Source organism: Ovis aries, chromosome 4, assembly GCF_016772045.2.
Source record: "Ovis aries strain OAR_USU_Benz2616 breed Rambouillet chromosome 4, ARS-UI_Ramb_v3.0, whole genome shotgun sequence".
NCBI lineage: Eukaryota > Metazoa > Chordata > Mammalia > Artiodactyla > Bovidae > Ovis > Ovis aries.
Window position 1 is genome coordinate 50,431,672 of NC_056057.1, and position 25,543 is coordinate 50,457,214.

Here is a 25,543-nt window from a genome sequence, read left to right on the forward strand (position 1 = left end):
ACAAGTTTCTCAGGAGACAAGTAAGATGGTTTGGTATTCCCATGTCTTTAAGAGTTTTCCACAGTTTGTTGTGATCCACAGGGTCAAAGGCTTTGGCATAGTCAATGAAACAGAGGTAGATGTTTTTCTGGAATTCCCTTGCTTTCTGTTGATCCAGTGAATGTTGGCAATTTAATCTCTGGTTCCTCTGTCTTTTCTAAACCCAGCTTGAACATCTGGAAGTTCTCAGTTCACATAATACTGAAGCCAACCTGCAGGGTTTTGAGCATAACCTTACTAGCATGGGCTTCCCTGGTGGCTCAGATGGTAAAGAGCCTGCCTGCAGTGCAAGAGACCCGGGTTCGACCCCTGGAGAAGGAAATGGCAACCCACTCCAGTATTCTTGAATGGAAAAATCCAATGGTCAGGGGAGCCTGGCAGGCTACAGTCAATGGGGTCACACAGAGTCGGACACGACTGAGCGACTTCACTTTCTTTCTTTCTTTACTAGCATGGGAGGTGAGTGCAACTGCCTGGTGGCTTGAACATTCTCTAGTACTGCCCTTCTTGGGAATCGGGATGAAGATTGACCTTTTCCAGTCCTCTGGCTACTGCTGGGTCTTTCAGATTTGCTGACGTAATAAGTGCAGCAGTTTAACTGCATCATCTTTTAGGATTTTAAATAGTTCTGCTGGGATTCCCGTCACCTCCACTAGCTTTATTGACAGCAATGCTTCCTAAGGTCCACTTAACCTCACACTCCAGAATGTCTGGCTCTGAGTGAGAGACTGCACCATTGTGGTTATCTGGGTCATTAATATCTTTTTTGTATCGTTCTTCTGTGTATTCTTTCCAGCTCTTCTTGATCTCCTCTGCTTCTACTAGGTCTTTACCATTTCTGTCTTTATTGTGCCCATTTCTAGATGAAACATTCCTTTGATATTTCCAATTTTCTTGAAGAAATCTCTAGTCTTACCCTTTCTGTTGTTTTTTCTCTATTTGGTTGCATTTTTCATTGAACAAAGCCTCTTTTATCTCCTTATGATTCTCTGAAACTCTGCCTTTAATGAGGTATACCTTTCCCTTTCTGCCTTGCTTCTCACTTCTTTTCTTTCCTCCACTATTTGTAAGGCTCCTCAGACAACCACCTGGCCTTCTTGCATTTCTTTTTCTTTATGATGGCTTTGTTCGCTGCCTTCTGTACAATATTATGGGCCTCTGTCCATTGTTCTTCAGGTACTCTCATGTTATATCTAAAGAGGATCTATTTATAAGCTTTTGTCTGTTTTTGTCCTTTTAAAATTACAGTGTGCATTAAATATGCTGCTGCTAAGTCACTTCAGTCGTGTCTGACTCTGTGCAACCCCATAGACGGCAGCCCACCAAGCTCCCCCGTCCCTGGGATTCTCCAGTCAAGAACACTGGAGTGGGTTGCCATTTCCTTCTCCAGTGCATGAAAGTGAAAAGTGAAAGTGAAGTCGCTCAGTCGTGTCCGACTCTTAGCGACCCCATGAACTGCAGCCCACCAGGCTCCTCCATCCATGGGATTTTCCAGGCAAGAGTACTGGAGTGGGGTGCCATTGAATTAAATATACATATTAAAATTTGCTTCTTGAAACCCTGCCCTATTTTGCACTCTTCTTTGATAAGGGACTTCAGGCAAATTTTTCAGGGCAGGAGTCATTTACAGCCTTGCAGGCCTTGTAAGTTATAAGCTCCCACATCGATAGGTTTAACAGTTCTTGTTATGAAAAATAAATGGTCACAAGGTGGCAGGATTTCTTCCTTCCCATCATCCTCTGGGTATTGTGGCACCAGAGCCTAGTAAAAGTCCTGGTTTGTGAAACTCAGACCTAGTGAAAGCCTAGTGAAAGTCCTGTTTGTGGCTTGTCAATGAGAGTTGGTTGTGCCGGAAGAAACACCTAAGGGCAAGTATCTTTTTTTCCCCTTAATTCTTCATACTTTGGATAAATTGCTTCTGAGAAGGTTCTCCCTACAGGGTAGTGAATTTTGGTTAGCATGTGGATTAAACATACTTTTTGCATTCATCATTAGTTAGTATGAGGGCATAGAAGTTAGGCTTATTTAGGAGAGATTTGTTATTGGTTTATTCTTGGTGGTTTTTAAATTCTATTTAAAAAGAGGAATCTGAAAAAAAAAAGGGGGGGAAAGATTCTTAAAGGATCAACAGTGCATACCTCCAGAAAACACATACTCTTCATTTGAAGGAAAATATTAAAAGATAAATATTTTTGTTTAAAATATCTTAGATACAAACATGTTTCAGTCTAACAACTAAGATTCATTTTGCAGAAAAAAAATAAAGTATAATACCTTCAGCCGATAGAAATTGGCAGTTCTTTAAGAGATGCAGAAATGTGAATTCTGGAGTATCTTTTGAATATCTTTTTTTGTTGATTCTGTTAAAAATTTTTTTTAAACATATCTTTCTTAGCCTGTAGACAGTAACAAAGAAATGCCCATTTTGCACAGACAATGATTATATTCTTAAGCACAGTAACTCAGAGTAAATGCTTAACCTAGGTATCACTGTATTTCTCCAGTAATCACCCCTCTCTCAACTCTTCATCTAAGCCCATTTTATCAAGTTTGTGTGCTGAGCTGTCCTATGTCCCCCTTCATACCCTGTCACTCTCAGAAGTGGATCCAGGTGTTCTCTGCTGAAGTGATTTCCTGGTGCTCTCCCACTATTTTCTCCCACAGTATTTCTTGCTCTGTTAATCCCTGCATATGGCAACAACCCTTTCCCTTCACTGTGTATTTATTCACATATCTTTAAGTGCTTTTGGTCATTTATCTTATTTTTCTATCAATTTCTCAATGGCTAGTATACATTTTTTTTTAAACTGGAAACATCATTACATAAACATGTGGAGTGAAGTAAAGGGTATTTCAAGTAAAGGGTATTTCCAGTTCAGTTCCCCTTAAGTACTGTTTCTACAGGCAGAGGTTCAACTTCTTCAAGAAAAAACCATGTAGAGGACATCTTCAATAAGCTGCAGAAAATGGCTTGGAGAGGAACACTCCAGCAGTTCAGTTCTTCTTGCCTTAGTCTCTCGATGAGAGACAGAAATATCAAATGAAGTCTCTGCAACGACAGATTTCAGAAACATCGGGGGTTTGTCATTGATTGAATGGATCAGCAATATAATTGTGTGGCTCAAATCCATAAAAATGGTTAGAAATAGAGAATTTATTGAAAAGAGTAATAGACCTGGACTTAGAAGTCCTATGTATGCATGGTGCCATTTTCAGTTCATAGATTTGCTCACTCAGACAAATGATTGCATTTCACTGAGCAGGAATTTCTTTTTTGTCATCCAAACTGATGATTCTAACACAGGGTCACTCTATAGACCATGGCTACTGCGTGCCTGAGAGAAGGAATTTTCCACACTATTGTGCACAGGTGGTCAATCATGTCTGACTTTGCAACCCCATGGACTGTAGCCCACTAGGTTCCTCTACCCATGGGATTCTCCAGGCAAGAGTACTGGAGTGGGTGCCATTCCCTTCTCCACCACACCGCTTGAGCACCACCCTAACCCATTTTATGGAAGATTCAATGGCATACCTGTAGAGACTCAGGTCAAGTGACTCAAATTGTATTATTGTGAAAGTGAATTCAACTGTATGTTTGATAACTGTCAGTGTGTTAGAGCAGTGTAATAATTTGTTCTTCTAAGGAATGACTATGTGCCAGGTGCATTATTTAAGTTTTTAAAAATCCTTTACACAGTGTATCATTCTCTTCACTTTACAAATGAGGAAAAGATTTAGAGAGATTAGCCAGTTTCTCCAAGGACTTAAGCAAATGAATTGCCAAAGGAGAGTTGGTGACTACAAAGTCTATACCTTTTTCCCTCTAGCGCACTGTAAACGATTATGCTTTTTTGTCCTTTAATCCTCTTTGCCTAGAAGTCTTCATGACCCAGAAATGACATTCCCCCTTTTTTTTTTACTCTTCTCTGTTAAAATCCTATCCACTTTTCAAAGATCAATTTATTATTTTTGTTTTGACTGTGTTGTGTGATTTGTGGGATCTTAGCTCCCCAAAATTGAACCCTCTGATGGGAAGCACAGGGAAAACACTAATGTAAATAGTTGTGGGTTTTTTTGCCTAAAGATTTCCCTCAGGTCCCCAGTTCATCATAACCTCTCTCCATTAATATTCCTGCAGCATCTGCTATCTTTTCTGTCTACTTTCATAGATTTGTCCACTGAATAAAGTGCAAGCAACCTAAAAGTTTAGGGTTACATTTTACTAGGTTACATTTATTAGGTTACATTTTATAATACATTTTATTATTTTTGAGACTTCAAGTCTGGGAGATAGCATCTCAAGTAACCTTGAGAGAACTGCTCTGGAGGAGGCAAGAGGAGGAGCCAGGTTATATAGAAATTTTGCACCAAAAGGCAGGCAGTCTAAACACTGAAAGATTGTTGTTAATTAAAGAAAACCAGATGACCCAAGGTAAGGAATTTAGCTAGCCCTTTTCTACATGTGGGAAGATGCAAGAGTCTGGGCTCACTGAACTCATTCCTTGGATATGCACCTCTGCCATCTGGGGGCTGTGTCTGTGTTTTTCAAATCCTGAGCTTCCTTGGGGCTCACTGTAGGGAGTGGCTGTAGTCTGATGGTTGCTAAATGTCAGGTATTCTTTGCCTTCCTGTGAACCCTCAGGACTCATGGCTCACACCGAAGGGCTGTAATCACGGATGACTGTGACTTCCTTGTTTATTGATATGGCAGGAAATATTCCATTTCTCAGATTCAACAGTTTTTTGTTTTTCCTTTTTGGAGTGTCTGCTATGTGCAAGACACTCTTCTAGGCTTTTGGGAACCATCAGTGAACAAAGCAGAAATCAGCCCTCATGGAGCTTAGATTCTGGCAGCAGAAAACTTTATAAAATATACACAACAGAGGAATTTTAGCACATGTTAGAAGACGGTAAGTGCTGTGGACAAAAATAACGTGGAATCAGGGAGAGTGAGAATGAAGGGCCTGGATGGTGTTTATTAGGGTCAGGACAAGCCTCACTGAGAACATGACTTTATTTTTTTTAAATTGAAATTTAGTTAATTTGCAATGTTGTTAATTTCTGCTGTACAGCAAGATTATTCACACACATACATATATATGTGCATTCTTTTTTAGAATATTCTTTTCCATTTTGGTTCATCCTAGGATATTGAAAAAAGCTCCCTGTCCTTCCTCACTGGCTTAGTGGTAAAGAATCTGCCTGCAATGCAGGAGATGCGGGTTCAGTCCCTGGGTCAGGAAGATCCCCTAGAGGAAGGCCTGGCAACGCACTCCAGTATTCTTGCCTGGGAAATCCCCATGGAAAGAGGAGCCTGGTGGGCTACAGTTCACTGGGTTGCAAAGAGTTGGACACAACTGAAGCAATTTAGCATGCACGCACATGCTATGTAGCAGTACCTTGTTGTATATCCATTCTATATATTAAAGCTCGTTGTTGTTGAGTCACTTACTTGTGTCCAACTCTTTGTGACCCCACAGACTACAGCACTCCAGGCTTCCCTGTCCATGAGCTGATGTCATCATGAAGGTATTTATTGCTTTTTTAGATATGAAGAGATACAGGGATTGGGATCATGAACTCAGTTCCTGAAAATACCTAACTATCTAAAGACACGCTTCACTAGATCCCCTGGAGCACAGCGTGCCTCACTCCACCCTGAACTCCCTTAGCGGGTGTTGAAAGTCAACAGCTGCAGCAGCACAGGGTTCAGTCTCTGTAGAAGTGAAGTGAAGTGAAAGTCACTTAGTCAGTGTCTGACTCTGCGACCCCACGGAAGATCAGTTCAGTCCAGTCACTCAGTCCTGTCTGACTCTTTGTGACCCCATGGACGGCAGCACACTAGGCTTCCCTGTCTATCACCAACTCCTGGAGTTTGCTTAAACTCATCTCCATTGAGTCGGTGATGCCATCCAACCATCTCATCCTCTGTTGTCCCCTTCTCCTCCTGCCTTCAATCTTTCCCAGCATCAGGCTCTTTTCCATTGAGTCAGCTCTTTGCATCAGGTGGTCAAAGTGTTGGAGCTTCAGCTCCCTGGAATTCTGTATACAGTCCATGGAATTCCCTAGGCCAGAATACTGGAGTAGGTAGCTGTTCCCTTCTCCAGGGGATCTCCCCAACCCAGGGATGGAACCCAGGTATCCCACATTGCAGGCAGATTCTTTACCAGCTGAGCTACCAGGGAAGCCCAGTCCCTGCAAAGGGAGCTGGCAAATGCCCTTGTTGCTCAGTTATTGGCAATGCTCTTGGCAAATGCCAATTTGTAGTTGAAGTGAAGTGAAGTGCAAGTCACTCAGTCATGTCTGACTCTTTGCTACCCTACAGACTATACAGCCCATGGAATTTTCCAGGCCAGAATACTGGAGTGGGTAGCCTTTCCCTTCTCCAAGGGATCTTCCCAACCCAGGGATCAAACCCAGGTTTCCTGCAACACAGGTGGTTTCTTTACCAACTGAGCTATCAGGGAAGCCCAATTTGTAGTTGACATTGCTGCAGATGGCATCATCTTATTCTTTTTTATGGATGAGTAATATGACCAACCTAGATAGTATATTCAAAAGCAGAGACATTACTTTGCCGACTAAGGTCCGTCTAATCAAGGCTATGGTTTTTCCAGTGGTCATGTATGGATGTGAGAGTTGGACTGTGAAGAAGGCTGAGTGCCGAAGAATTGATGCTTTTGAACTGTGGTGTTGGAGAAGACTCTTGAGAGTCCCTTGGACTACAAGCAGATCCAACCAGTCCATTCTGAAGGAGAGCAGCCCTGGGATTTCTTTGGAAGGAATGATGCTAAGGCTGAAGCTCCAGTACTTTGGCCACCTCATGCGAAGAGTTGACTCATTGGAAGAGACTCTGATGCTGGGAGGGATTGGGGGCAGGAGGAGAAGGGGACGACAGAGGATGAGATGGCTGGATGGCATCACTGACTTGATGGACGCAAGTCTGGGTGAACTCTGGGAATTGGTGATGGACAGGGAGGCCTGGCGTGCTGCAATTCATGGGGTCGCAAACAGACAGACATGATTGAGCAACTGAACTGAACTGAACTGAATATTTCATTATATCTACTTTTCATGCCGTTGATGGGGTTCTCTGAAGAATCTAAGCTAAGTTTTTGTTAACAGAAAAACTCCATTTTGTAAGGTTCTGGGAAAAGAGCCTTTGGAAATCCCCTGACCTCACTCCACCACCCACGAGCCAATTGGACCCCAGACCAGAATCTCCTGACTTAACGTTCAGGATCTTGTGGTCTACCTAGGTAATAGGGACCAATCAAAAACCAACACACAACCCTTCGAAAGAAAGTGACCAATCAGATGTCCCCTTACCTAGAAATTCTTTTTTTCATGAATACTCCCTATATAAGCAATGTAATCCAAAACCTGGGGCTCCTCCCTATAGCCGCTGCGTTGGTAATGGTGGGATCCCCAGCTCGAGTTTGGTAATAAAGACTCTCTTGCTTTTGCATCGGATATTGGCTCCCTGGTGGTCATTGGGAGATTTCGTGACTTGGGCATAACATTCTCAAGGCAAGAATACTGAAGTGGTTTGCCATTCCCTTCTCCAGTGGACCACATTTTGTCAGAACTCTCCACGATGATCTGTCCATCTTGGGTGGCCCTACACAGCATGACTCATAGTTTCATTGAGCTAGACAAGGTCCATGTGGTTAGATTGGTTAGTTTTCTGTGACTATGGTTTTCAGTCTGTCTGCCCTCTGATGGCGAAGGATAAGAGGTTTATGGAAGCTTCCTGATGGGAGAGACTGACAAAGGGGGAAAGCAGATCTTGTTCTGATGGTGGGGCCACACTCAGTAAATCTTTAATCCAATTTTCTGTTGATGGGTGGAGCTGTGTTTCCTCCCTGCTGTTTACCCGGGGGCAGAACTATGGTGGAGGAAATGAAGATAATGGTGACCTTCTTCAAAAGGTCCCATGCATGCACTGCTGCACTCAGTGCCCCAGCCCTGCAGCAGGCCACCGCCGACCCACGCCTCCACTGGAGACTCCTGGACACCCACAGGCAAGCCTGGGTCAGTCTCCTGTGGGGTCACTGCTCCTTTCTCCTGGGACCTGGTGCACAAGGTTCTGTTGTGCCCTGCAAGAGTCTATTTCCCCAGTCCTACTAAGTTCTGGCAGGTCAATGGTGGGATTAATGGCAACCTCCTCCAAGAGGGCTTATGCCAACCCAAGTCTGCTGCACCCAGAGCCCCTGCCCCTGTGGCAGACCAAGAAACAGTGGAAACAGTGTCAGACCTTATGTTTTGGGCTCCAAAATCACTGCAGATGGTGACTGCAGCCATGAAATTAAAAGACACATACTCCTTGGGAGAAAAAGTTATGACCAACCTAGACAGCATGTTAAAAAGCAGAGACATTACTTTGCCAGCAAAGGTCCATCTAGTCAAGGTTATGGTTTTTCCAGTAGTCTTGTATGGATGTGAGAGTTGGACTATAAAGAAAGCTGAATGCCGAAGAATTGATGCTTTTGAACTGTGGTGTTGGAGAAGACTCTTGAGAGTCCCTTGAACTGCAAGGATATCCAACCAGTCCATCCTAAAGGAAATCATTCCTGAATACTCATTGGAAGGACTGATGTTGAAGCTGAAACTCCGATACTTTGGCCAGCTGTTGTGAAGAGCTGGCTCATTTGAAAAGACCCTGATGCTGGGAAAGATTGAAGGCGGGAGAAGGGGACGACAGAGGGTGAGATTGTTGGATGGCATCACCAACTCAATGGGCATGAGTCTGAGTAAAGTCCGGGAGTTGGTGATAGACAGGGAGGCCTGGCATGCTGCAGTCCATGGGGTCACAAAGAGTTGGACATGGCTGAGCGACTGAACTGACATCTTCTTTATCCTCTTATCTGTCAATGGACATTATGTTTTGGCTATTGTAAGTAATGCTGCTATGAACATTGGGGTACATGTATCTTTTAGAACTATACTTTCGTCTGGATGTAAATCCTGAAGTGGAATTGCTGGATCATATGGTAATTTTAGTTTTAGTTGAGAAAGCGACTTTTGATGGAAGACTCAGAGGAGGCAAGGGTGTGAGTCTGACTAATTGCGGTTGGGGTGGAAAAGTATGAACAGAGGGCCCAGCCTGAGCTGGCCTGTTGCCACATATTCTTCACTGCTTGTAGGAAATGCCTTATTTCCTCGATTAAATAGCTTCGGAGATCAGAGATTTGCTGACAACATTTTTGCATTCCTTTCAATATCCTGCACAATATTTCAACAAAGACCATTTGGTAACTGTCGATTTATTGACTCTGCACATCAGTGACCTATAATACCTTTGTATTTAGAGTCATTTTGAAGCAGAGGATGGTATATCCTGTCATTTCTACCCCAACACATACATTTCTTTTCTGGAGTTTCCTTCTTTTTCAAAGGGTATCTCAGAGTGAATGATAACGATGGAGACAAGGGAGGAGCAGTCAGGAAACAATAGTGAGCAAGGGGACAGGGTCCTGGTTCCCCCTCAAGGGGCTGTTGGTCTTTAGTCTTTAGTCATTAAGTCATGTCAGACTCTTGGTCTGTAGTCCTCCAAGCTCCTCTGTCCTGGGAATTTCCCAGGCATGAATACTGATGTGGGTTGCTATTTCCTTCTCCAGAGAATCTTCCTGACCCAGGGCTTGAACCTGCATTTCCTGCATTGGCAGGCGCATTTTTAACCACTGAGCCACCAGGGAACCCCCCACCCCCACCTCAAGCAATACACAAAACATTATTTTTAAGCTCTTCTGCAGATACTCAAACCCCTACTGGATAAAAGAAGGTAACTGCATGCTGCCCAGAAGTACGTCAACCCCAGACCAAAGATCTACATGTTGATAACGCTGCCTCCCAAGTATCTCACCACTAACCAGTCAGAAGAATGTCCAAGAGCTCTGTGAACCATTACCATGAAACTCTTCACTTCCCCCTTCAGATGGGACACACACTTTTGAGGGCATTGTCCTGCTGTGGCCCCCTTGCCTGGCAAAGCAATAAAGCTATTCTTTGCTGCTGCTGCTAAGTCACTTCAGTCGTGTCCGACTCTGTGCGACCCCATAGACAGCAGTCCACCAGGCTCCCCCGTCCCTGGGATTCTCCAGGCAAGAACACTGGAATGGGTTCCCCCAAACTCTGTCTCTGTGATTCAATTCGATACTGTGCACATAGGCCGAATTTTGGCTACAGTAAATCCACAAAATACCCAGGCGAAAGGGCTCTATAGGCAGTTTGGTGGTTTAGTCGCTAAGTCGTGTCCAGCTCTTGCGATCCTGTGGACGTAGCCTGTCAGACTCCTCTGTCCATGGGATTCTCCAGGCAAGAATACTGGAGTGGATTGCCATTTCTTTCTCCAGGGGATCTTCCAGACCCAGGAATCGAACCCAGGTCTCCTGCATTGCAGGCAGATGATTTACCAACTGAGCTATGAGGGAAGCATTGTGTTCTAACAGATGGGGACATTCAACCCCAGCAAACAATTGAGGCCAGCCAACATCAGAGGTGAGGTGTTCCCTGCAAGAGAATGAGGTGGTAAAAAGAAAGAGCCAAGGAACTCCCTTCCTTCCTGGTTAGTGCTGTGTCCACCATGAACAGATGTAGTACAGAACTGTGCGAAGGGTAGGGACTCACTGTGGTTTACTGCTGATTGATTGCTTGATCTTAGGTATAGTATTTAAGCTCTCTGAGCTAGTTTCCTTTCCTTAAGTAAAAAATTGGGTTTATGATACCTTTCTTGTAATATTATAAGATTCCTAGGTTCGTTTAAGTTGTGTGGTGCACCCAACTTTCTGGATTGAAAGTAACCTCTGTGAAATAATCTCTGGTTCACTTTTGGGAAAAATAAATTATTGGCAGGTTATATGATAGTGAAATAACCAATGTGGTTTTGAGAAGCTGGCAAGAAGCTAGGTGGCCCCAGCTGAGACTTTCCACTGGAAGGGTCTGAATGGAGCACACCACTGTCCCCACTGGCCACTGATGCAGGAGGCGCAGCAGCGGCCAGTGGGACGGATTCTAAGCTCGCAGTTTCTTTGTGCCACCCCTTTTGATGGTGGTCCTGGTGGGAGCGTCTGCTTGGCTTAGGTTCTGTGCCCATTCTACCCATGGGGCTCAGAAGAGCCAGGGCTGGCCACGTGGGCCTCCTAGTGCCACGTGATCTCACACTGTGCTAGATCCCTCAAACGTGGAATGAGTGTTCTGCTAGACAACAGTCCCCAAAGTAACAAACTTCTGTTACAGATGTGACTGTTCTGTGGTTCTCTGGAAGCAAACTCTTTGCAACTCACTGGAATAGCTTTACATCTGGAAAGGAGCTTGTAGCCTCTCATTTGAAAATCTAGACAACCAAGTTCCCAAGACATGACTTACGCTAGGTTACACAGAAAGAGAAGAGCATTCAGGTTTAGAACTTTGGTCCCCTGATTGTTATTCCGGTTCTCCTCACCACATTCCTTCCCATGTGTAAAATGGGTATGGTGATAATGCTTACAGCCTGGAGCACTCCTTCGAATGGTTTGGATTTTAGGTCAAGCATCACTTTTTTAAAAAACTGGAGTATAGTTGCTTTACAACTGTGCTTTACTTTCTGCTGTACAATGAAGTGAATTAGCTATATGTATACATATATTCCCTTCCTTTAAAACCTCCCTCCCATCCCACCCCCTGCCCTGCTCATCTAGGTCATCACAGAGTACTGAGCTGAGCTTCCTGTGCTAAACAACAGGTTCCCACTTGTTATCTGTTTTACACATGTAGTATGTTAGGGTTAGTCGGCTTCCCTGGTGGCTCAGAGGTTAAAGCGTCTGCCTCCAATGCAGGAGACCCAGGTTCGATCTCTGGGTCGGGAAGATCCCCTGGAAAAGGAAATGGTAACCTACTCCAGCATTCTTTACTGGAGAGTCCCATGGACGGAGAAGCCTGATAGGCTACAGTCCACGGGGTCACAAAGAGTCAGACACGACTGAGTGACTTCACTTCAGACTTCCCGACTTTTCATGTCCAAGTCATTGCAACCCCATGGACTTCAGCTTGCCAGGCTCCTCTGTCCATGAAATTCTCCAGGCAAGAATACTGGAGTGGGTAGCCATTCCCTTCTTCGGGGGATCTTCCTGACCCAGGGATTGAACCCAGGTCTCCCACTTTGCAGGCAGATTCTTTGCTGCCTAAGCCACCAGGGAAGCCTGTATATACATCAGTCCTAACCTCCCAATTTGTCCCACCCTCCCCTTCCAGTGCTGTGTTCCTGTGTCTGTTCTCTACATCTGTGTCTCTATTCCTGCTCTACAAATAGGTTCATTTGTACTATCCTTCTAAATTCCACATTTATGCATTGATATACGATATTTGTTTTTCTTAGGGGAGCCATCTGTCTCCAGTTTCTCCCCAGAGCTGTACTTCCTTTTATTTCTGTACTGGTTTTACTAAACACCTTACTATCTAAGGTAAAAGTCTGGAGTCTATATTGGTACTCCCTTCACTCTTCTCCCCACATTCAGAATTGATTGAACTTGGTGATTAGAGCCAACCTCATTAGTGTCTCACCTGGATACTTTTAGTATTCACTTTTTCTTTTCATGCTCACCCAAAGCTGCCTTTTTGGAAGCACCAGGGATGTTTTGCCTGAGAGATTTCTCTGTTAGTGCTCACACAGCCCACTTACAGGGCAGGCCAGATGTGCCATGTAGTTAAAAATCCCTGGGAGCAGTCCTCAACCAAAGCCTGATGGAAGTTGATGGATATATTTTGGGTAGAACAACTCTGAAGCGTGTTCTATGCTGCTCTCCAGAGGTCTCCAACATGTCTGAGACCCAACTGCCCACATGTGTAATCTACTCATTGTTGTTGTTCAGTCGCTCAGTCGTGTCATACTGTTTGCCACCCCACGGACTGCAGCATGCCAAGCTTCCCTGTCCTTTCCTATCTCCTGGAGTTTGCTCAAATTCATGTCCATTGAGTGCGTGATGCCATCCAACAATCTCACTAACGTAACTGAAATCACTTCCATCTCTTTTCCATCCCCTACTGATGTTTTCTTGGATAATCTCTTCAACACACTTGCTGTACTCAAATGCTTATCTCCAGGTCTGCTTCTAGCTGTAGTCAACTACAACAGTGACTAATTAGATATTGGGATAAAGGGAAGAGTTGAGAATGGCTATAATATTTTTCATTATGGATGATTGGAGGTATCATGAATCATACGGAAGCTGCTGCTGCTGCTAGTCACTTCAGTCATGTCCGACTCTGTGCAACTCCAGAGACGGCAGCCCACCAGGCTCCCCTGTCCCTGGAATTCTCCAGGAAAGAACACTGGAGTGGGTTGCCATTTCCTTCTCCAATGCATGAAAGTGAAAAGTGAAAGGGGAGTTGCTCAGTTGTGTCCCACTCTGCGACCGCATGGACTGCAGCCCACCAGGCTCCTCCGTCCATGGGATTTTCCAGGCAAGAGTGGTGGAGTGGGGTGCCATTGCCTTCTCTGGTAAGGAAGCTAATATGTATTTAATATTTTAGATATTAAATATAGAATCACCCACTTGGACATGTTCAGTAGAGAATTGAAAATATGGAATTGGAGACCAGGAGAGATGTAGAGACAAGAGCTAAGGATCTAGCAGTTATCAGTGTACATTGTTGTTTAGTTGCTAAGTTGGTTCCTTCAGTGTATGTAGGTGGGTGCTAAATGCATGAAAATGGTTAAGATGGCCAAAATGCTCATGTACAGAGGAAAGAACAGGGAAAATGGACATTGACTGCGAAGTGGCAGTCTCTAAAAACAAACACTAAATATCATTAGTATCTTCTCTCCCAAAACAGCTTAGCTAGGCAAGGAGTAATTTCTTTTTCTTTTTCTGGCTGTGCCACAAGGCTTATGGGATAATGTTCTCTGCCCAAGGATCACACCCTGACCCTTGGCAGTTAAGAGTGTGGAGTCATAACCACTGGACTGCCATGGAATTCTCAGTCAATTTCTAAGTAGTATTTAAATCCACAGTGCCTGGGTAGTAAACTCAAGAAATGTAGAATTAAGTTATATCCATGCTAAAAAGTTATTACAAAGCAAAGATCAGACTTTGTACCTCTGTGCTCAATTTTTGTTTATTTTTTGGCCCCACAGCTCTGGCATGTGCTAACCTATTCCCCCATCAGGGATCAGACCTACATCCCTGGCATCAGAAGGCAGATTATTAACCACTAGGGTGCGGGGGAGGGCCTCCCTGATGGCTCAGATGGTAAACAAACAGGCTGCAGTGCAGACCTGAGTTCGATCCCTGGGTTGGGAAGATCCCCTGGAGGAGGGCATAGCAACCCACACTAGTATTCTTGCCTGGAGAATCCCCATGGACAGAGAAGCCTGGAGGGCTATAGTCCACCAGGTTGCAAAGAGTCAGACATGACTGAGTGATAAGCACAAGCACACAGACTGTGGGGGAAGTCTCTGTGATCAATTTTGAAGACACTGTTTTTCAGTATCTCTTATAAAAACCTATAATTTCACCCACCACCCCACACATTCTAATTTACTCTAACAGGGAGGTGTGTTAACTAGCTGAGGAGACAGAAGATAATGTGTTTTCTACATATTGCCAGTTAGCTTAGTTACTTAGAGCAGGATGCTGGTGATACCAAAGTCTGTGACTCCATCACTAATATGGTTTTTGAGCTGATGGAGAGATTATAAAGCAGTAAATAAGCCTAAAGGATTTAACCTCAGGGCTCCAGTTATCTGTCATTGGTAAGACTTTGGAGGTGGTATTTGACATCTTAGGATCTCATCCAAGAAATGTAAATACTTGGAATCGTTCATATAGTTTAAGGATAAAGTGAGATAATGCCCAGAAAGTGCTGAGATTCCTCAGCCTAGCACAGTCAAGAACTGGTTCAGTTCAGTAGCTCAGTCGTGTTTAACTCTTTGCGACCCCATGAATCGCAGCACGCCAGGCCTCCCTGTCCATCACCAACTCCCGGACTTCACCCAAACTCATGTCCATCGAGTCGGTGATGCCATCCAGCCACCTCATCCTCTGTCGTCCCCTTCTTCTCCTGCCCCCAATCCCTCCCAGCATCAGGGTCTTTTCCAATGAGTCAACTCTTCGCATGAGGTGGCCAAAGTATTGGAGTTTCAGCTTCAGCATCAGTCCTTCTAATGAACACCCAGGACTGATCTCCTTCAGAATGGACTGCTTGGACCTCCTTGCAGTCCAAGGGACTCTCAAGTCTTCTCCAACACTGCAATTCAAAAGCATCAATTCTTCAGCGCTCAGCCTTCTTCACAGTCCAGCTCTCACATCCATACATGACCACTGGAAAAACCATAGCCTTGACTAGACGGACCTTTGTTGGCAAAGTGCTGTCTCTGCTTTTTAATATACTATCTAGGTTGGTCATAACTTTCCTTCCAAGGAGTAAGCGTCTTTTAATTTCATGGCTGCAATCACCATCTGTAGTGATTTTTGGAGCCCCCCAAAATAAAGTCTGACACTTTCCATATCTATTTCCCATGAAGTGATACTTTCCGTAGCGTGCTTTAAGGAAACAACAGTTTTGTTTATTTGTCCTGCCTTTCAAGTACTAGATCAGACCGCAAATCCGCACACTTCCATACCGGTAAAACGTCCTCGCATTCCCCGGTGCCACAAAGCACTACGCTCTTTACGACAGTGTACGACGCCGGGCCTGACAGGCGTGCACCACGCGGGCCAATCGTGCGGCGTCCGACCGATGACGTAGGCCGCGCTCGTGCATGCGCAGGGCGGGGAGACCTTGGGGAGGCGGCGGAGACGCTTAGCGGAGGTGAAAGCCTTGGCAGAAAGGAAAGTGTAGCGGCAAGATGCAGAGCTGGAGTCGTGTGTACTGTTCCTTGGTCAAGGTGAGGGCCCACTCGGTGGGATCGTGCTGAATCAGGCCCAGAGAGGCCCACTGACGGGATCCGGGACGCGGCCTAAGTGTGGGTGTGGGAGAGACCGGCGGCCAGGCCGGGACCACCTGCGACTCCACCCTTGAACCCGCCCAGCAGGGGCGGCGGCTTGGAGGCAGAAGCCTGGGCCGTGGAGAGCTCCGCCGGTTGTGTGATGGCCAACAATCACACACAGTCCCCTCCCAAGACTGGCCTGGAGCCTGGGGGTCCTGCATAGGCCCTTCCACCCTGGCGGAGAAAGTAGGAGTCACCCTTGCCCGTTATGATTGACTTTTTCGTAGTTCTAATTCCGGCCCTAGCGGCCTTTTGCAGTAGACAGGCTTGGGCCACCGTTTGAAAGACTCAGACTGAGCCCTAACTCATGGCCCTAGGAATTCCTCAAAGGTCCCTTTAGTGTTTGCAACTTTAAGCGAGCGTGCATTGACCTCACTCTTAGAGCTTGTATTTTTAATTGTAGCAGGTTATCAAGATAGCCTTCCTTTCTCATCAATGTACCGAATACAGCCAAATTGTATATATTTGGGTTTGTGACTGAATACAGTATTGAACGAGACCTTAAAAATAATACAGAAGTTAGACTCCTTTGTTTCAGGATGAGTAGCCTATGTTTCGCGAAGTTAATGTAACAAGCTAGAAGTACGTTTAATGAGAGCTGGGACTAAAACTCAGCTCTGCTGTTCTTTGGTCCGCTGTCCTCACCTCAGGTGCAAGCCTTGCCTTGAAGTAACAGCGTTCCTAGATGAATGTGTAGGATTTTTCACTGCCTACTTTGATAGGAGCTATTTGCAATTGTTCCTTTGTGCCTCACTGTTCTTAGGAAAATAGTAGCCATCCATGTTTAGAGATTGTTGTGGAGATTATGATGCAGTTTGTAACACTAGTAGCTCTTGGATCTGAGTACATTACTTGGTGCATTTTCCTAAGGTATCTTGTCTAATTTTCTGTTCCTTTTGTATGGTTCAGGTACATCCCCATAGATTGTACATGGTAGTTTTGATTTTAGGAAACAATAATTACATGTAAAAGGATTGTCATAATGTAGATTATTCAAATACTTAAGCTGGAACTTTAAACGCTTTAGTTAATGCCATTAAAATGATCTCTGGCGCCAAAAGCCATGCCTTCTGAAAATTTAATAAAACGTTAAGTACCATTTAATAACGTGTTTTAGTTAGGTAAAAAAATGAAAGGATACGTTGAACATTTATAATAAAACATGTGGCAAGCTGATTGTTTTTACAAAAGAGCAGAAATTATTGTGTAACCTCCGTGTGTCAGCGGAAGATACATTAGCAGTCATTGCTCGATACGTTTGCCTCGTCATTGATTTCATGGATCTTTAGTAGTTCTATGTTTTGAATTCATATTTTACATAATAAGATCATTTTCTTTCTATTTTTCAGAGAGGCCATTTCAGTCGAATATCTCATGGTCTCCAAGGAGTTTCTGTAGTGCCACTAAGAACTTATGCAGATCAACCAAGTAAGTACTTAGTAAAACAGGTTTTGCTCATATTTCCTTTATATTTAACAGTATACAAGAAACAGGGAAATAATTTGGGAAGTGATTGAAAATGAAGTCTGGTAATTGGGGATAAGGAGACTATTTTAGATAGTGTATCAGGCCTTTTCTGTGCAAGGGCCTGAGTAAAGTGAGGGTGTGAGAAGGTTATTTCAGGCAGAGGGAACCAGCAGTGAGAAGGGTCTGAGGTAGGAATTCAGTTGTGTGGTTTAAGGAATTGCAAGAAGGTTAGTGTGGCGAGGGGGTTTCCATTTTAAAGTTATGTACTACTCCTGCAGGGTGCATGGGTTCAGCCTCTGGGCTAGGAGCTAAGAGCCCACATATTGCGCCAAAAAAAAAAAAAGTTAATTCTGTCCTCTGGTAAGACTGAGTGTGTTAGTTGCTTAACAGTGTTTAGAATGATGAGACATCTCTTTCTGTGCTGAATGGAAATCTTAATGGGCTTACCAAAAGCACATTTTAAAGATTAGAAAAATGTACCCTGAACGGAAGCTGTGGATTATGAATACTTTCTTCTTTTATACTTTTATGTATTTTTGAAGTTTCTATAAAGGATATGTACTTTTTTTTAAAACAAGTATTTAAAACAGGAAGTTCTTGGATTTATAATAAGATACTTTGGCTTCCCAGTACCAAGACTATTGATTATTTGAAATCAAGTTTTGACATTTTTTGAAATTTCTTATATAATCATAAGTAAAGTTGCATGTTGATGTCTTAAAGCTTCATTATAGAAGCCATTACCTGGGGGGGACTGTGACCATTGGTCTTCCTGCATTCTGTGAAATAATTTTTTCCTGTATCAAACTGTTGTCAGACTACTATCATTTTGTATGTTTTATTCTTAGGAGAGAGGGTAGGAGGAGGATTCTGGTCAGTAATGACCAACAGTGGGTAATTTACCCTTGCTTTGAACAGGTCAAAAAAATCCTTTAAAAAGTACAAATTTGGTGGAGGAGAAAGTTCAACCCTTCATATCCCGTTTCCCTTTCGGTTTCACTGATAAATAGTTGGTATACACTCTTTGTTTCTTTTGTTAAATGGAAATTCTTAATTCAGCAGATTTTTGTTTCCAAAGCATGCAAGTAAAGACTTTTTATGGCTCATTCTGCACCTTTGGTGTTACATATTCAACAAAGGTTCATTTATCTTATATCTGCTAGGCAATCCCTGAGCAGGAACTTAGATTGTAATGTTACAGGCATAACTGGGCATTCATGTTGAGTAGATTGTAAATCCTTTAGTACTTGTGTAGATACTGTGTATAAAGTCTTTGGTTGAATGTAGTAACAAGCATTTTATATATGTATTTATATTTGTCTGAGTTATTTATTTAATGGTTGACCTTTCTTCAAGAGTGTACACTTTAGGGCAAGGACTGAATGTGACTGCTTATCACTGAAAATAGACCAGTTGATACTCAGTTCTTATTTACTGAATAAACCCTGCGATCATGTCTGTTTTAGTTATGCTCCATCACAAGCATCCAGTATGGTGCCTGGTACACAGCAAGTGTCCAGAAACAACATTGATTCTAACTGATGCATTGAGTGCTTACTCTGCCTCAAGCATAGTCTTTAATCCTTGTGTCTGCCCCACCAGTTATGTACTGCTGATTCCTCCATTTATGAAATTAAGGAGCTGAGTTTAGAGAGCTGAGCTAGGAAATCTGTTATTTCCCAGCTGTGTAGCTGGGAAAATTCTGACTCTAGAACTTACACACTGTTAATCACTGATCTGTTTGACCTGTCTCCTTAGATGAGTATTGGTTGACCAGCTTGAGAAGTTTGAGCTTATTATGATACAGTCCCCGTTACAGCATCTGGCTGATTTCTGAATATGGGCCAAGTTCATCAGGTTGTGTTATTATTGATATGACCCATTTCATGACAGATACTTATAGCACTTAGTCATATTTGTTACATTCATCTGTTCATTTACTCATTATTTCAACAGATATGAAGTCTCTACTATGTCCTGGTTATTGTAGTAGTTGCTGGGATACACTAGTGGATCAGACAGACAAGATGCAGCTTTATAGTTTGCAGGGGGAAGATAAACATTCAACAAATTATTATAGTTGTGATGAAGACTCCATTGATGGAGCATATAGCTATATATGGATTGAGACTGGTCACAGTTATTTTCCTAAAGAAATTAACATTGATACCTGAAAAGCGTTGTGGGAGCATGTGTGGAAGGCGGTGTTCCAGGTAGAGGAAATGGCATGTGGGGATGTTTTGATGTGAGAAGGAGTATAGTGCATTTGAGGAGATTTAAAGGGCCAGTGTGGCTGAATATGTTGATACTTGAGTAGATGTTTCCAGGTTACAAAAGACACTGTTTTAAGGGCAGTTGGGAGGTCACTGAAGTGTTCTAAGCAGGGGCATGATTTAATCAGATTTGTTTTTAAAGCTCATTCTGATTGCACATTTGGAGTTTTTATACTTTTTCTTTCCGTCTCATTAGACTGTAAGAACCAGGGCTCTGTCATTTATTGGTAGCCCAATAGCTTAGAATAGTGTCTGTAATGTGAAAGGTATGCTCTCAGCATTTGTCTTCTAGGTAGGTGGAGCAGAATGTATGTGGGTAGACCAGCACAAGTCTGGGTGCAAGCTACCAGTAATTCATTATTGCTGAAGCTTAAACCACATGATACTGGTGGATGAGCAGAATGTGATGGGAGATGAGGCTGGAGAAAGTTATTGAAGAGATTTGGATGTGTACTTAGGAACTTGAACTTTATCTAGCAAGAAATAGGGAAACCAATGAGAAGCAAGAGAGTAAGTCTGAGTTGGGTTTTGTCAGGATGTAATACCGAGGTAGTTGTGTAGGGTATTGTGGAGGGTGGGGATGTGACTGGAGGCTGCAAGACCAAAGATGGGAGATTGATCTAAGAAGAGAAGAAACATTTGTTGAGTGCCCAGTGGTACCTGGCATCCTCCCAGGGTCTTGACATATCTTACCTCTGGCCTTTCAACCCCAGGAAGTAGGCATTACTGTCACTATTATGCCTATATTGCATCAAAGCCCAGGGAGATTAAATAATTTGCCCAAGAATTTAAGAGGTGGTGGAGCTTATATTTGAACTCAGATTTGTTTTACTTCACCATTCTTCTTTTACTGTGTTTCTCTTTCCTCATGAACTAGGAGGTTGTGGGATTATGATCAGAAAATAAAGTATTAAAATTCAAGAGTTTCTTCGAATCCGAGCAGTTTTGGGTGATGAAGGTATAGAATGTGACTATGGAAATGGGCTGAAGATTAAGGCTGTTGATAACTTTAGAACATGGGACTTCCCCAGAGGTCCAGGGGGTAAGACTCCATCGTCCAACGCAGGTGACACGGGTTCAGTCCCTGGTCCGGGAGGTGAGGCCCCACGTGCTGTGGGGTGTGGCCAAAGTTTAAATACATTAAAAAAAAGTCTGTCTCCCCCCAGTACACATCAAAACATGATAAACCTTATCATGTAGCTCTTATATTCATTCAGTAAATTTGACAATTAATGGTTACTGCCTTATAATATTTGTTCTTGTTCCTTAAGAAACAATTATTGTTTTCTACAATTGATTTCTCTACGTTTTGATATGTACCTGTTTTCCCTAACTATACTGTGAGATTTCTGAAGATAGTGATGATTTCCTCATAGGGTACGCATTCATGAAATTTTATTTCATTCTGATAATGAAGAATTTTTTGTCATTTTGGTTGAATTCCTGATTGCCCTGGAGATGATGGGACCATCTGAGTGGTTTGGAAGGCATAATGGTACAGGAGCGTAGTCTTCAGAATCTAAACAACTTGGCGTGAATGCTGGCTGGATCACTTTCTAGTTGTGTAACCTTATGCAGGTTACTTAATTCCCCTCAGCCTTATTTTCTCCCTGTTAAATGGCAGTGATAGTTATGTAACAGATGTCCTTAGTCTTAAAGAAGACAACCAGAAGCATTTAGCTCACTGCCTGGCATGTAGTAAGTTATCCAAGTGGTAAATAATATTGCAGACTGACTTTTTAATACACATGTTGTATCAGTTATTTGTTGATGATTGTAATTGGTTTGTAGCCCGACACCTTTATTTTAGTGGTAGCCTTGATTACATGGTATCCTTAGTTTCTTCCTAATGGTGTAATAAGCAGTATTTTGTAACTTTTAGATCACTTTTTCCTGATTTTTCTTTCCATTCATTTCATGTATTGACTAAGTTGGTCACCTCTTATTGTACCCAGTATTTTTTTTTTAGGTATCAGCCTGATAGCTTACTCTTGGTGCTTCACTGTCACCTGAATGCAGGTTACTGTCCAGTGGCCTTTTGCTGTTTTGGCTTAGTCATCTTTCTCTTAGGCTATCAATTTGCATTTCCTTTTCTGTTTTTCTTTTTCACTTTTAAAGGCTGGTGCTGGTTTTAAAATTTTCTGTCAAATGCTCTCTAAATTAACGTATTTTGTTTAACTACTTTGCCGTATCCTAATTTTTAAAACTATGTATAGGGACCAAATTGAGAAATACTTTTTGACGAGGAGATGGTGAGTCAGAATCATGTGTTGTAGCCCTTCACTTGCAAGCAGCCTTTGGTAAAAAAAGGTGAATGCTAGCTGGCTTGTTTTTCCAGTGTTTTATTTTGATAAATTGCAAATATTTAGAAGAATTGGAAACATTTTACAGTGAATACCCATGGATTCTTCACATTTTTCTGTACTTACATTATCACATATCTGTTCATTCGTATACATACCCATTCATTCATCTTACTTCTCTGATGCATTTCAAAGTAAATTGCAGACATTGGTATACTTTCCCTAACTAATGGCTTATTTTTAAAACTTTGCCCTGAATCACACCCATATGATGACGTGCTGCAGTCCATGGGGTCACAAAGAGTGGGACACAACTGAGCAACTGAACTGAATGCCCTCCTGTACTTCAGCTGACAGATCTTTAAATGAAGACTTTTCTTCTTTCCCTTCATCTTTGTGCTTCCTAGCATGTTAGTGGGATTCTCATGGAATGGAACATCTAGTATCTTCAGTGCAAACTGAACTGTTTCTTGGCATTTTCTGTAGCTTTGAAAAAGACCTAAGATCACATAGTAAATTGGGAAATAAAACACACGTTTTTGACTTTTTTTTGTATTTAAGTTTATTCAATAAACCTGTATAATTTAAAATGTTAAACATTTAGGCAAGAAATAAGTTTTTTAGCTTGTCTTTAGATTACTGTGAAATTAAAAATTAGACCCAAACTAAGGGATGTTGGGTAGGTCCTCATTTGGTTCAAGATTTGAAAATAGAAATGTATTTTATAGAAATTTCTATTTGAAAATCAAAATATATTTTATTATATACTTAATTCTGAACATGAATGAGTGAACTAAGCAGTATGGCCAAAAAGCACAAATGGATCAGGAGAATTGATACGATACTTTTAATCGTGTGTTAGTCTAGGTATATTTTTTTCATGTATGAGTAACCCAGATTATTACCAAGGATAATCAGTACTTTAATTTATTCAGTAGGGTGATTCTTAGATTTTGTGGATAACTGGGTTGGATAACCTATTACTTGTCCTCCAACATAGCTTCTGTGATTCTGTTGAGGCCAGCAAAAGTCTTTTAAAGGATACTCTACTCCCATCCCCTAGGGGTATGTGTTTTGTGGGGAAGGGGATGATAAGAAATTAAAATTGTTGTCTTTGTAGATCAGAATATAGCTATTATATAGCAAATACTATATACATTTGGGTACTGTGTTAAGCTATTTGCATATTTATTTGTTTTATATTACAGCCTTGTGAGGTAGATATTTTTTTGTGTACTCCTTATTTTGCAGATGAGAAAACTGAAGGTGAAGCAGATTAAATTACTCACCTAAGGTTAGATAGCTAGTAATTATACAGCTTGATTATTGCTCTTGGAGGTAGTTGAAATTAAGGAACTGAGTAATACTAAATAATAGACTGCTGGAAGGAGAGACAAAAAGCCTAATTTTGTCTCTGTCACATGGCTGCTAAACTTGAGCAAGTTTAATTGAACTGTCTGAAACTAGTGGGTTTTTTCTTTTTTAACCTAGTGTTTTTTACCTGTGATAGATATATATATAGATATATATATATATTGCATCCTTACCTTTCTCCTAGGAAGTTCTGAGAAAAACATGTGAAAGTGTGTTAAAACTACTAAGTTTTAGAGTCACTGAGATTGTAAGGACAGTGGATGGGGGAGAAGGGAGACTGTGTCTAACTCTTAATGGTTATTGTTGCTTGATTTGATGTTGTATTGAGAAGACTGGGAATAATTGCAACGTATCTTTACATTTGTTTCGTAATTATTATACTCCTAAGACTACTGATCAAAGTTAATTTTCAGTTTCTTATCTTTATATGATAAATGTCCAGAATAGTTCATTGAGTGTTCTGTTTAGCCTATTAAACTATACAAAATTTATCACTATTCAAATAGTTCAGAATGTATTTGCCAAGTATTATAGGGAAGCAGAATTTTTCCCCTGTTACTTCAGAAGTTAAGTACCTGAAAAGGATATAATCGGTTTTGAGTTTATTGAAAGAACTAAGGTATTATACGAAATTATTTTATTTAATCCAAACATCAGTCATTCATGGTAGTGTTATTGTTCCTATATTACAGAAAAATGAAGTCTCTTAGTCACGCAGCTAATAAATGATAAGAGTTGAGATTTGAAGCCAGGTATGACAGATTGCACAGCTCAGGCTCTTTCCTTCATACAGCTATGTCACTAAATGTCTGTCCATTATCATTCAATAAAACTGTGGAATTTAGCAAAGTCAGTAGATACAGTGGGTACAGAACTCAGTTATATTTTGATATGCCATAATGAATAAATAGAAAACAAAATTTTAAACTCAGTGTCATTTTCAGTTATGTCAGAGAATGTCGGGTACCTCGGAATGAATAGTACTATGTAGAAAATGCTGGTTATTTGCACTTTTAACTGTAGTGCTTTTGATCAGTAATAAGCAATTTATTGTTTTGTATCAATTTGCTTTGATTGTAGTTGATGCTGATGTGACAGTAATTGGCTCTGGTCCTGGAGGATATGTTGCTGCTATTAAAGCTGCCCAGTTAGGCTTCAAGGTAAGGTTTAAGCTCAGATTAGGCGTTGATTGCCTTTTCATTTGGGAAGGGTTGAGCACATTCACAAAATACTTTGCAGGTAATTAGTAATGATAAATAATTTCCTAATTCTATAAATTATATTTAGGTCTGAGACTAATGAAGAGAGAGGATTCATTCAGTTGTAGTATTTTCGTGAAATGGAAAGTGAAGTCACTATCCCCTCCCTGCCGCACACCACCCCCCACCCCGTATTTTTTGTTTTGTTTTGGCTTCTAGTCACACTTTGGGAATCCCAAGTGATGCTAGTGGTAAAGAACCTGTGTGCCAGTGCAGAAGACTTAAGAGATGCAGGTTCGATCCCTGGGTTGGGAGGATCCCCTGGAGGAATGCATGGCAACCGCTCCAGTATTCTTGCCTGGAGAATCCCATGGACAGAGGAACCTGACAGGCTACAGTCTGTAGGGTCCCACAGAGGTGGATATTACCGAAGTGACTTAGCATGCACATGTACACACTTTGGAAGATAGAGTAATAGAGCTAAATAAAAACATGATCCGGTTTTTAAACAAATATCTTTCAGAATGATTCACTTTTGAGTTAGTATTATGCAGATAATAAATTTTAAGAGTCTATATATTTCATTCTCACAAACACTTTCAGTAGCATGTTTTGTAGAAGAATTAAGGCACACATTTGGAATTTTGGTGAACTGAAACATTGCAGGTTATGTGCAGTAAATAACATTTTCTTTGCTTATAGACAGTCTGTGTTGAGAAAAATGAAACACTCGGTGGGACATGCTTGAATGTTGGTTGTATTCCTTCTAAGGTGAGCATATGTTTTGTACAGTGCAGACATTTTTTCCGTTAGCCACCAACTGGAAGGATATATTGAGATTAGAAGGTTAAACTAATACAGGTATTAAAACACATTTTTTCCTTTGTTAAAATTTAGGTTACTGTTGTCAGTCTGCCA

At 41.9% G+C, this 25,543-nt stretch overlaps 1 protein-coding gene across 2 annotated transcripts in view; it reads left to right on the top strand.

The window, feature by feature from the left end:
• The first annotated feature begins 15,781 nt into the window (after positions 1-15,781).
• The window catches only part of DLD (dihydrolipoamide dehydrogenase), a 28,063-nt gene continuing 18,301 nt past the window's right edge, over positions 15,782-25,543 (top strand). For both annotated transcript variants that reach the window (XM_060414680.1, XM_004007853.6), the window contains exons 1-4: positions 15,782-15,907; positions 17,359-17,437; positions 24,507-24,586; positions 25,328-25,396. In XM_060414680.1, the coding sequence (XP_060270663.1) occupies positions 15,869-15,907; positions 17,359-17,437; positions 24,507-24,586; positions 25,328-25,396 (267 nt within the window). In that variant the 5' untranslated portion in view covers positions 15,782-15,868. The remainder of the gene's footprint in view (positions 15,908-17,358; positions 17,438-24,506; positions 24,587-25,327; positions 25,397-25,543) is intronic.